Source organism: Canis aureus, chromosome 5 (genome assembly GCF_053574225.1).
Source record: "Canis aureus isolate CA01 chromosome 5, VMU_Caureus_v.1.0, whole genome shotgun sequence".
NCBI classification, from domain to species: domain Eukaryota; kingdom Metazoa; phylum Chordata; class Mammalia; order Carnivora; family Canidae; genus Canis; species Canis aureus.
In genome coordinates, this window is record NC_135615.1 from 68,355,714 (window position 1) to 68,369,449 (window position 13,736).

Here is a 13,736-nt window from a genome sequence, read left to right on the forward strand (position 1 = left end):
CATGAGACACACACACACACACACAGAGAAAGGCAGAGACATAGGCAGAGGGAGAAGCAGGCTCTCTCCAGAGAGCCCATGCGGAACTCAAGCCCAGGACCCCAGGATCACAACCTGAGCCAAAGGCAGATGCTCAACCACTGAGCCACCCAGGCATTCCTGAATAAAATCTTAAAAATAGAAAAAGAAGCAGCTCAGGCAAGACATGTGAAACTGGAATATAATGGAATTTTGTAATAACCATACCCATTGAGATATAATAGTCAAATAGCAATGGAGGGAAAGCTATGCGTAGGGAGAGGAAGAGCCTCAGGAACAGTGAGGACACCAGATGGCTGTGACATAAAAGGATACTCCAGAGAGTTAGTTTCTTATGAGGAAGTAGCAGGAAATGAGCATGGAAACTTAGGTAAGTATACCTCCTTCACACGGGAAAAAGAGATCCTGGAAGGGAAGGAATGACATGAAATATGCACTTAGGTTTTTTCATCATGCTGCTGGCAATGTTAGAAGGAGAGGATGTTGGCTGTAGATACATCATCTCACAAATCTCAGGTATTGTTAGGGAGTTTTCCTAGATGAGTATGGAAGTAAACACTTCATTGGGAGTGTATTTTGACCAAGTAAAGAAATTACCTTCATAAAAGACTACATTTGTATATCCACAGGCAAAGCATCCTTAGTGTGGTAAAAATAAATGCAGAGATATTTGGTACATTGACAGAAAGAATAGTTCCACTTGCTTGGAATCAGGAGTTTGAGTATTATTAATTATAACAGTGAAGAAATTACTTAGCTTTCTGGAGATTCCATGAAAATTATTGTTATAATTATTACATAAATCAGTGTCATTAACCTCATATGAAAGCTCTACAGAAAACACATTAAAATGCAAAAGATAGTTTTCCTAAACATATTTCATGGGGCAAAAAAAAGCCTTTTCTTTAAAATAGAGATGGTCTGCATATCACTCTGAGTAAGTCCCATTTTTTAAAGCACAAAAGAATAATGTTATTTTAATATTCTTATGAGTCAACTCATCATTTTGAAATTTTATATATTCACTAAGTAAAATTGCCATTATGCAAACGTAATAAATACTGCTACTAGAATAGATTTGCAGTTCACCTGGCCTTTGCATTAATAGGATGTTAGATTTGACTGTCAACCTATTATTTTTCAACAAATTTTATTAAAAATCTTGTACTTTTCAGTAAAACAGACTTTGTTTAGTTGGACTATATGAAGACAATTGTTCTATTCAAAATTTGAAATACAGGGCATCCCAGGCGGCTAAGCGGTTTAGCGCCACCTTCGACCCAGGGTGTGATCCTGGAGACCCGAGATCAAGTCCCACGTTGGGCTCCCTGCATGAGGCCTGCTTCTCCGTCTGCCTGTGTCTGTGCCTCTCTCTCTTTCTCTCTCTCTCTCTCTCTCTCTCTGTGTCTCTCATGAATAAATAAATAAAATCTTTAAAAAACAACAACAACAAATTTTAAAATACAATTTATTCTTCACTTAACATGAGTACTAAAGACTTTGGATGCTGTAATTATATGATTTAAAATAATTCTTAAACCCAACTATGATATATAGTGAAGCATAGCTTTTAGGTGAAAAAGCACAATGTGATTCTGATTCAGATATTTTGTGATAGTCTGCCTTAAAATAAAAATGTGTAAGATAAAAAGGTTAGTTAGTACACATAACTGTTCTTAAAAATAATGCTCTTGAAGGACTTATACCAGATGCTCCCTTTAAATACATTTTTATTAATTGTACTAGTACATGATCATCTGTTTTCTTTTCTTGGTTGGGATCAAGCTTCTGAAAATATAATTTAAATTATGTTTAAGTTACAACTCTGTTAATTCTTACATAATGCATTTCTTGTTTTAAATGTACACATTAGTAACAAAACTTACAATTCTCTTATTTTCCTTCTAGATTTATTCCTCACGACATTGTCTGCCTCTAGTACCTTCCAGTTTGAGATATGGGAAAATGTGGTAAGAAATCTCTTCTTTGAAGCATTTTTAAATGATGGCTTTCAGTAAAAGCACACAATTTTAGAAAATAAAATGAAGGTAATCACTTGGTCGGTTGGTTTCAACAATAAATAGAACAACTTTAAGAGCCTTTGGTTGCATTGCTGCATTCAAACTGCTGAATATTGCTGAAGGAAATGATTCATTCAGCATCAATTCCACTGCAGGTTTTTAGGCATGACTGCCAATTAAACCAATCAGTCTGCCCTAATGCGAATGTTAACAGGGCCCCTGCTAGGCTGTCAGCTGTTGAGAGAGGTTACTGTCATTTAATTTGTCAGCATGATGGTTTACTGAAGAAACCCCTTTTTAAAAAACTAATTTTTTCCTCCTTGCCTTCAGGCTTATATAAAAAAAGTAAGAACAACACACACTAAACTTATTGCCAACTTGACCAAGATTAAGGAGTCTTTCCCAATATATGTATTTTTTATATTTTTTATATATTTTTTTAAAATTTTATTTATTTATTCATGAGAGAGAGAAGAGAGGCAGAGACACAGGCAGAGGGAGAAGCAGGCTCCATGCAGGGAGCCTGATATGGGACTCGATCCCGGGTCTCCAGGATCACACCCCGGGCTGAAGGCAGGCGCCAAACCTGCTGAGCCACCCAGGGATCCCAATATATGTATTTTTTAATTGCAAGTTGAAGATTCCAAAATTGATGTCATTAAAAAAAAAAAAAAAAAAAAACAAAATTGATGTCATGATTTTATTTTACTTTTAGCCTGATATAGATTATATGAAATATTAATTAATGAAGAATTAGACCACTCCAAATCTTAAAGTTGAATTTCAGGCTACATAATAGAGGATAGGATTTGAGGACAGGCCAAATTGGCCAACTGAGTGACATCCATCAAGCAATAGTCAGGTTTTAAATTTTACTTTCCTCATATGCAAAACAGGAATAAGAGTGCTTCATATAATGTTAGTGAAGATTGAATGAAATAATGTGTGTAAAGTGCCAAGCACACAGTAGACACTTAACAAATTTTAATTTTAGATCTCTTGATTTCCTATTTACTAATGATTATATTTTATTCAATCCAAATTAAACCTATAACATTTTTATATTTTTATTAAAATACAGATGAGAAATAAGCAGATCTTAAAAACTGTACCATAAAAGCTTGTGGAAGGAAATTCATAATCAGCCATGTCTTAAGGCATAGTCAGTGGTGTTGATCATGACTCAGATTTTTTCATAGAAAGAAACTAGGATGAATGGAGAAGCTATGTGTAGACAAGACCAGAGCTTCTATATGGGACTTCGACAGTAAGCAATTTTATCATTTTTTTTTAACATGAGAAAAGGGAGAAAGGCTGTGAAACCAAAAAAATTTATTTTTGTTTACTTTTTTAAAAATATAATTATATTTGTTTTACTGATGATAGAAATATAATTGTTATATACATAATGATTACTGTAAATTATATCTCCCAATGCTGGGGGGCATTTGTTTTTAGGTGGCCTTGGAAACATACCTAAAGTGAATCTTGAGGTATTAGAAATGAGGAAATCAGTGATTTTGACTAAACTATCCATCTGGAGGATAAAAAGCCTATTGCACATAAATATAAGGTGTATATAAAATTATTAAGTACTTTTTAGTGTACGTTGTCTTCTTAGCCTGATTTTCTTTTTCCCTACATTAAATTATTATTCTTTTCATTAAAGTATAACCAGCAAAGTGTTATGTTAAATTCAGGTATATAATATAATGAATCAGCAGCTTTGTGCACTTCTAAGTACTCATCAGGATCCTTGTACTCTTAAGCCCCTTTATCTATTTCGCCCATCCCCTCACCATCTCCCTTCTGGCAAATATTAGTTTCTTCTGTATATTGAAGAGGCTATATCTTATTTGTCTCAATTCTCTTTGTGTATTTGTTCATTTTGTTTCTTAAATTCCACATATGAGTAAAATCATATGACGTTTGTCTTTCTCTGGCTTATTTCACTTAGCATTATACCCTCTAGAGTCATCCATGTCATTGCAAATGGTAATATCTCATTCATTTTTATGGCTGAGTACTTCCATTATGTATATATACACCACACATCTTCTTATGAATGGACACTTGGTTTGCTTCCATATCTTGACTGTTTAAATAACGTTGCAATAAGCATAGGGTTTCCTATATCTTTTCAAGTTAATAGTTTTGTTTTCTTTGGATTGATATGGTGATTCTATTTTTAATAATTTGAGCAACTTCCATACTGTTTTCCACAGAGGCTGCACCAGTTGGCATTATAATCAACACAGAGGATTCCTTTTATTCCACATCCTTGCCACTTGTTATTTTTTATGTTTTTGATTTTAGCCATTCTGACAGGTATATAGTGGTATCTAATAGTTTTAATTTCTGTGATGGTTAGTAATGTTGAACATCTCCCCAAGTGTCTGTTGGCCATCTATGTCTTCTTTGGAAAAATGTTCATTCAGTCCCTCTGCCTATTTCTCAGTCAAATTATTTGTTCTTTTGGTGTTGAGTTATATAAATTATTTATATATTTTGGATATTAACCCTTTATTGGATATCATTTGCCAATAACTTCTCCCATTCTGTAGGTTGCATTTTGTTTTGCTGATGGTTTCCTTTACGGTGCAAAACTTTTTACTTTGGGAGAGTCTCAACAGTTTAATTTTGCTTTTGTCTCTCTTGTCTTTCTCTTGCTTTTTCTTTAGACATATTTAAAAAATGTTGCTACAGCCAATGTCAAAGCAATTACTGCCTATTTTCTTTTCAGGAGTTTTATGGTTTCTGATCTCACATTTAGGTCTTTAATCTATTTTGAGTTTATTCTTCTGTATAAGAAAGTGGTTCAGTTTCACTCTTTTGCTTGTAGCTGTCCAGTTTATACAATACCATTTGTTGAGGAAACTTTATCCCCTTGTATATTCTTGCCTTCTTTTTCAAAGATTAATTGACCATGTAAGTGTGGGTTTATTTCTGGACTGTATTCTGTCCCAATGATCTATATGACTATTTTTGTACCAGTATCTTACTGTTTTGATTGCTATAGCTTTGTACTATATCTTGAAATATACAGTTAAGATACCTCCAGCTTCTTTTTTCTTTCTCAAGATTGCTTTGGCTATTTGGGGTCTTTGTGGTTCCATATGAATTTTAGGATTGTTCTAGTTCTGTGAAAAATGATGTTTGTATTTTGATAGACATTTCATTACATTGTTAGATTTCTTTGGGTAGAATGGACATTATGACAATATTGACTTTTCTGGTCCATGAGCACGGAATATCTTTCCATTTGTTTGTGTCACCATCAGATATTTTCATCAGCATTTTATAGTTTTTGGAGAGTCACTTACCTCCTTGGGTAAGTATATTCCTAGGCATTTTATTATTTTTGGTGCAGTTGTAATTGGGATTATTTTCTTAATTTCTCCTGCTGCTACTTCATTTTAGAATATAGAAATGCAACAGATTTCTGTATACTTCTTTTGTGTCCTGTGACTTTCATTTATCAGTTCTAGTAGTTTTTTTATATGTTTTTAGTAGTTTTTTCTTTCTATACATAGTATCATGTCATCTGCAAATTGAAAGTTTTTCTTCTTTCTTAACAGTGGATGCCTTTTATTTATTTTTCTTATTTTATTACTATGGCTAGGATTTCCAATACTATGTTAATAAAAGTGGTGAGTGGACACTCTTGCCTTATTCCTGATCTTAGAAAAAAAGCTCAGTGTTTCACCATTGCATATGATATTAGCTGTGGGTTTTTTTTATATATGGCCTTTATTATGTTCCCTCTAAAACTATTTTGAAAAAAAAAAAAACTATTTTGCTGAGAGTTTTTATCATGAACAGATGATGTGTGTATATTCTTAAATGCTCTTTAGGCATTTGCTGATATGATCACATGGTTTTTATCCTTTCTCTTGTTAATATCATATTATCATACTGATTGATTTGCAAATATTGAACCACCCTTGTATCCCTGGAATAAATCCCTGCAGTCATTGTGGATGATTTCTTTTTATGTGTTATTGGTTCAGTTTGCTAATATTTTGTGGAGGATTTTCCATCTGTGTTCATCAGAGTTATTGTCCTGTAATTTTCATTTTTTGTAGTGTCTTTGTCTGGTTTTGGTATCAGGATAATGCTGTCTTCATAGAATGAATTGAGTGGCTTTCTTTACTCTTCTATTTTTAGAATAGTTTGAGAAGAATAGATATTAACTCTTAATGTTTGGTAGAATTCACTTGTAGAGCCATCTGATCCTGGACTTTTATTTGTTGGGAGTTTTTTAAATACTGATTAAATTTTACTACTAGTAATCAATCTAATCAATTTTTCTATTCCCAATTCAGTGTTGGATGTTACAGGTTTCTAGGAATTTTTCCATTTGTTCTAGGTTGTCCAATTTATTGGCATATAATTTTTCATAATATTATCTTATAACCCTTTGTATTTTGTGGTATTGGTTGTTATTTCCCCTCTTTCGTTTCTGATTTTGTTTTTGTTTGAGTCTTCTCGCTCTTTTTTTTCTTTCTGGTTTTGCTTTTTGGATGAGTCTGGATAAGGGTTTATCACTTTTTATTGATCTTTTAAAAGATCCAGCTTTTGAGTCTTTAATCTGTTCTTTTGTTTTTTAATCTCTATTTCTGATATTTCTGTTCTAATCTGTTGGGGGTTTTTTTCTTTCTACTAGTTTTGAGCTCTAGTTGTTCTTTTCTAGTTCCTTGAGGTACAAGGTTAGGTTGTTTATTTGAGATTTTTGTCTTGTTCCTTGAGGGTTCTCTTGCAATAAACTGCCCTCTTAAAACTGCTTTTGCAAACATCCCAAAGATTCTGGATAATTTTTTTTCATGTTCATTTGTCTACACATATTTTTTCTTTTCACTTTGTTTTCTTCCTTGACCCATTCATTGTTTAATGACATGTTATTTAGCCTCCATATATTTGTGTCCTTTCTAGATTCTTTCCTATGATTTATTTCTAGTTTCATACTGTTATGGTCAGAAGAGATACATGATATGACTTCAGTCAATTTGAATTTATTGAGACTTGTTTAATGACCCAATATGTGATCTAATCTATACAGTGTTCCATGTGCTCTTGAAAAGAATGAGTATTCCACTGCTTTTGGGTAAATTGTTCTGAGTATATCTGGTTCAATATGTCATTCAAAGCTATTATTTCTTTGTTGATTTTCTGAATGATCTATCCATTGATGGAAGCGGAGTATTAAAGCTTTCTATTATTGTATTCCTATTGATTTTTCCTTTATGTCTGTTAATATTTGCTTTACATATTTAGATGCTACCATATTAGTTGCATAAATATTTACAATTGTTGGATTGTTTCCTTTATCTTTATGTAGTATTCTTCTTTGTCTCTTGTTACTGTCTTTGTTTTAATGTCTTTTATTGGATATAAATATTGATTGCTACCTCAACTTTTCATTTGAATTTGCATGGTAAATGTTTTTCTGTCCCTTCACTTTCCGTCTCACGTGTTTTTAGGTCTGAAATGAATCCTGTAGGCAACATATAATAGATGCATCTTCCCTTTCTATCCATTCTGTCACCTTTTGTCTTTTAGTTGAAGTATTTAGTTGGTCCATTTACAATTACATTCAGTGTAATTATTGATAGATATGTACTTATTATCATTAAGTTACTTGTTTTATGGTTGTTTTTCTTCTCTGTTTTCTTCTTTTGTTGTCATCCCTTTTGGTTTGATGGGTTTTTTTTTCTTTTAGTGATACGCTTAGATTAATTCCTCTTTATTTTTTGTGTATGTTACAAATTTTTGATGACATGGCTACCATTAAGTTCATATATAACATCCTATGCATGCAGTAATCTGCATTAAGTTGATGGTCTCTTAAGTTTGAACCCATTCTAAAAACATTAAATTTTTACTCTCCCCCCTGACATGTTTTCTGTATATGATGTCATATTATATCCTTTTATTTTATGAATCCCTTGACTGATTTTTATAGATATAATTGATTTTAGTGGTTTTTTTTCCTTTAGCCTTTGAACTGGTGTTATAAGTGATTAATCTACTGCTTTTATTATGTTTGTATTTACCTGTGAAATCTTTTACTCTCATAATGTTCTTACTCCTAATTATTGCCTTTTCTCTCCACTCATAGAATTCCCTTTTAACATTTATTGAAAGGCTGGATTAGTGATCATAAACTCCCTTTAACTTGTCTGTGAGAAACTTAATCTCTCCTTGTCTTCTGAATAATAACTTTGTTGAGTAGAATATTCTTGGTTGCAGTTTTTCGTTTCAGTACTTTGAATATATTATTCTGCCCCCTTCTGACCTGCAAACTTTCTGCTGAAAAAATCAGCTGATAGCCTTATGTGGTTTTCCTTGAATGTAACTGTTGTTTTTGTTTGTTTTTAATCTCTCTCGCTGCTTTTAAAATTCTCTCTTTATCATTACTTTTTGCCATTTTAATTATGTGTCTTGGTGTGGACCTCCTTGGGTTGATTTTGTTTGGGATTCTCTGGGCCTGCTGAATCTGGATGTCTGTTTTCTTCCCTGAATTAAGGATGTTGTCAGCTGTTATTTTTTCAAATAAATTTTCTGCCCCTTTGTCTCTCCTCCTTCTGGGATCCCTATAATGCAGATGTTATTATGCTTGATGATGTCACTGACTTCCCTAAGTCTATTCTAATTTTTCTTATTTTTTTCCTCTTTGTTGTACAATTTGGTTGCTTCTATTATCTATCTTCCAGGTTGCTAGTCTCTTCTTCTCCCTCTTCTAATCTACTGATTCACTTTAGGGCTTTTTAAATTTGTTACTGAGTTCTTCCTTTCTTATAGGTGTCTTTTTATATTTTCAATCTCTTATCTCACTGAGATTCTACTCTCTTTTCTCAAGTCCAGTAAGTATCTTTGTGGTCATTACTTTGAATTCTTCATACATACTGCTTATCTCTATTTCATTTAATTATTTTGCTGTGGTTTTGTTTTGTTCTTTCATTTGAAAAATATTCCTCTGTTTTCTCAGTTTGTATAACTCTATGTTATATATTAGGAAAGTTGGGTATGTCTTTTGATCTTTCAGGAGTGGCAGCCTGCTGAATTAAACCTAGTAAAGCAATGTAGTAGAAAAATTGTCAAGAAGAGACTAGACTTTGATTTTATCATTTTCATTATTGTTGTCTTTAAAGAAAGTTAATAAGTTGACTGTTGGACAGTGGAGACTAGTGGTTGTTCTTACTGTAAAACACTGAATGAGTAAGGTCCCCATGTTAACATTAATAAATCACTGGTACAAATTAAGGGAAATGTAGACTCAATATCAATTAGTTTAGGTTTTATAAAACATCAAAGTGTAGGTTTTGTAAAATGGATGAGTATTTTCAGGTAGAGATTAGGCAGACAATTTGTAGTATTCACTATCGGCCAAAAAAAAAAAAAAAAAAAAAAACAACCTTGAAATCATATTACATAGAAGAACTAGAACTTCAGCAAATCTTGTTAGAATGTCAGTGTGCACAAAGTCCCAGATAGGTGCTCTAGGAAGCATGAAATTTAAAGGAGCTTATAAGTCAAAAGGGGTAAGATGGGAGTATGGGCAACTCTGGCTGGTTTGATGAGATATAAAAACCTCATGCTGCAGGTAGCTCAAAGACAGAGTAGTTGCTACCATTTGATCCACCCAAGATCATCAGGGAAGACTTTAAGAAAAATATGGTATTTAAAACGGCCAGTACGGGGATCCCTGGGTGGCGCAGCGGTTTGGCGCCTGCCTTTGGCCCAGGGCGCGATCCTGGAGACCCGGGATCGAATCCCACATCGGGCTCCCGGTGCATGGAGCCTGCTTCTCCCTCTGCCTGTGTCTCTGCGCCTCTCTCTCTCTCTGTGACTATCATAAATAAATAAAAATTAAAAAAAATAAATAAATAAAACGGCCAGTACAAGTGAGCAGGATGTTCACTTGTACAAGTGGTAGGAGGTTCCTACCTAGTGATAGGAAGTGACAAAAAAGAGAGAGATGGGCAAGGGAGGGCACAGGAAACCCAGGACATATTCAGTGTGTAAAATGTGGCTGGTTTGGGCCAGAACATGAGAAGATACTGGAAGGTAAGATTATAAGAATTAGTTCAAATAAGATCAGCAGAAGCTTTCACTTCTAAACTAATTTGATCTTTTAAGCTTTAAAACAATTTAGGACTGAAGGTGAGATGAACAAGAGCTTTCATTATTGCAGTTATCTTGCTATCAGATAAGTTTGCATGGAAGATCTGGAGATGGGGAGATCACTTAGGTGGAATTTACTATAACCTGGTAAAAAGGTGAATGATTCATTTGGGAAAGGCCTAGAAGGGACAAATGTGATAAGAAAGAAAGACCATTATTGCAAGTTTAGCTTGTGTTTTCTACTAATGACCAGTAAGAGAAAAGACAAATGAAATATCTAATTTGAGACAGGAAAAAACTTATTTTAGCTAAGAAACATATCAAGGAGATGGTTAGAAATATAAGACTTAGGGGCACCTGGGTGGCTCAGTCGGTTAAGCAGCTGCCTTTGGCTTAGGTCATGATTCCAGAGTCCTGGGATGGAGCTCCACATCGGGCTCCCTGCACAGCAGGGAGTCCGCATCTCCCTCTGCCCCTTCTCTCTGCTCCTATACGTTCTCTGTCTCTGTCTCTGTCTCTCTCTCGCTCTCTCTCAAATAAATAAAATCTTTAAAAATGGGATGCCTGGGTGGCTTAGCGGTTGGGCATCTGCCTTTAGCTCGGGGTGTGGTCCTGGGGTCCTGAGATCGAGTCCCACATCGGGTTCCCTGCATGGAGCCTGCTTCTCTCTCTGCCTGTGTCTCTGCCTCTCTTTCTTTCTGTGTCTCTCATGAATGAATGAATGAATAAATAAATAAAATAAAATAAAATCTTTTAAAAAAAAACTTTGAAAAAGAATAAAAAAGGAAGAAATGTAATGCTAGAACTCAGAGAAGAGACTAGGTAAGTGTCACAAAGGGGAACAACTAGGACAAGAATGGCAAAGTCATTGGACTTTACCTACCACCCTTTATGTCAGAAATTTTTCATCTTGGCACTATTACCATTTGGGTCCAGATAATTCTTTATTGTAGAGTTCTGTCCTGTGTCCTATAGGTTGTTGATCAGTATCTCTGACTTTTACTCACTTAGATGCTAGTGCCTGACTCAATTGTGACAATCATATAGGTCTCCAGTCATTGTCCCATATCCCCTGGAGAACAAAATCACCCCTGTTGAGAATCATTGCTTTATATGAATAAAGATGTAGACACAAAACAGCTATCAGCTATTGCTTCTTTATCATTTTTTTCATAAATTATAAATATGACAGTTTTAACATTAAATATTAAAACATACAGACTGGGGACACCTGGCTCAGTTGGTTAAGCATCCAACTCTTGATTTCAGCTCAGGTCACAGTCTCAGGATTGTGAGATTGAGCCCCACATTAGGCTCCACACTGGGCATGGAGCCTTAATATTTTCTCTCCCTCTACCCTCCCCTTTGGTGCACTCACGCTCTCTCTCTCTCTCTCTCTTTCTCTAAAAAAAAATAACAGCCAACAAAAAAACGTGCAGGCCAGAGTATAGGTAGTCATCTACAGAGAGGTACTTGTTAAAACATTGCATTTGTGGTTGAAATTAAAGCAGAAAATGGCAGGTTTTTTTCCTCTGTCAATGGCAGTGGGTTAGCTATTTCAGTGGTAGGTGGTAGTTTTGGTAACAGAAATACTGATATTACTATTAGTGTTCCTACTAGCAATAATAGTTAATGTTAACTAAGTGATACTATGTACATATATTCTACTAAGCACTTTATATGGATTATTTCACTAATCCTCACAGAAATTTTGTAAAAATACATTTTCAAGATAAGTAAACAGATGCTTAGATTAGAACTAACATATTCAGGGGATCCCTGGGTGGCTCAGCGGTATAGCGCCTGCCTTTGGCCCAGGGTGTGATCCTGGAGTCCCGGGATCAAGTCATACGTCAGGATCCTTGCATGGAGCCTGCTTCTCCCTCTGCCTGTGTCTCTGCCTCTCTGTGTGTGTGTGTGTGTGTCTCTTGTGAGTAAATAAATAAAATCTTTAAAAATAATAAAAAAATAAAAAATGAAGATGGGAAAGAACTAACATACATATCTGAACACCAGTAAACAGTGGAGCTAAAAGTTGAACTAGGAAATCTGTCTCTAAAATTTCTACCTTTAAGTCATTCATTGTACAATCATTTCAGAAACCAGATAGGCAAAAGGAAAGACAAAAGACATAACTGCAGCAGAACCACTAGTAACTTAGCTCAGCTTTGGTTTGCAGGGATACAGTGAAAGCCAGTAAGAACAGCATGGTAAAGAATGGGACAGAATGCCTTGTATTAGTGTCAGATAGCCCATGAAAAAAGTACTTGCAGCTCATCAGCGCAGGACTGCCATTATAAATATACCATGTAAGTGCCTGATAACTTCACATTTTGAAGAATGCTTTCTAATCTATCATTGCATCGATCCTTTCTAGAACCCTCAAGTAGGCGGTACATTTATCCCTTACTAACAGTTAAGAACTAGGACCCAGAACAGTAATGTTCCAAAGCAGTACAACTTGCCAATGAAAACAAGACAAGAATCCCTGTCATCTAATTCTATGTCTAGTGCTTTCTACCAGACTATTCTACTCTCTCAATATTAAAAGTCTTGATGCTGTACTTGTATTTTCTACATTAAACAAGTACATAGAAGTTTCATGTTTGAAAATAAGTGTACTTATATATCATGTTAAAATGTGTTACCTCATAAACATATTGATGAAGTTTGTTGAATCATTTTTATTACATATGTAAATGACACTAATTTGAATGGAGATTGAATTATATATAGTGTTTTACTACCAAATGGGAGTAGAGAACAAATAATAATAATAAAGGGAAGTTAAATTTGATAAGGTATTGTCTTTCCCCCATTATGTTGTTTGTAGAATGTATTCTGCATATTCTCACCATAGCAAAAATATATTCTCTTTCTCCAGTGGTTGGAAGGAAGTATTGCTTTCCTTCTATTGGGGTTCAGAATTTATATGACATCTTGGACATGGGAGGCCATCACCTGGAAAGTACTCAGTGTTTCTTGATGGAGATACATCATGAGGTTATATCCAGAAATATTTCTAGATATATTTATTAAGTTTAACAGAACTTCATTGGGGTAATTTGTTCACATGAATCAGTATAATGGGTTGATACTCCACTTTAGTACATAAAGCTGATGTATTTTAGAAGAGATTTTTCTCCATTCATTCTAGAACCATTATGTCCACTGTACACCCAATGCTATGATCTTTCTAAAATGCAAAAGCATTTGACACTCTAGTCAGAAATTTGGCACCTTTGATATATCTATAATGTAATTTCAGGTACTCACACTGGAGGGGATTCATAAGGTTTAAGATACTATGTAAATAAGATTTCTATAGAAAGATCATTCAAAAAGCATATCAGATACTTTAATAATTGTAGGGGAAACATGTTTCTGAATGTAGATAATGGAGTGTTAAAATGTTTGGAAAATTGCCCATCACAAAACAAATCTTACCCACTTACTCATTTTCCAAGCACTTGGTCTTCATGTTTTCAAGGCAGCAGTGCCTTTCTATGTAAATATCAGAAGGGATTTGTTCACATGAAATTAAGAAATTAA

General features: G+C 34.3%; 1 protein-coding gene across 3 annotated transcripts in view; it reads left to right on the forward strand.

Annotated features, from left to right (window-relative positions):
* Window positions 1-13,736, forward strand: part of ITFG1 (integrin alpha FG-GAP repeat containing 1) — a 291,906-nt gene that overhangs the window by 80,685 nt on the left and 197,485 nt on the right. For all 3 annotated transcript variants that reach the window (XM_077898547.1, XM_077898546.1, XM_077898545.1), the window contains exon 7: window positions 1,948-2,009. In XM_077898547.1, the coding sequence (XP_077754673.1) occupies window positions 1,948-2,009 (62 nt within the window). The remainder of the gene's footprint in view (window positions 1-1,947; window positions 2,010-13,736) is intronic.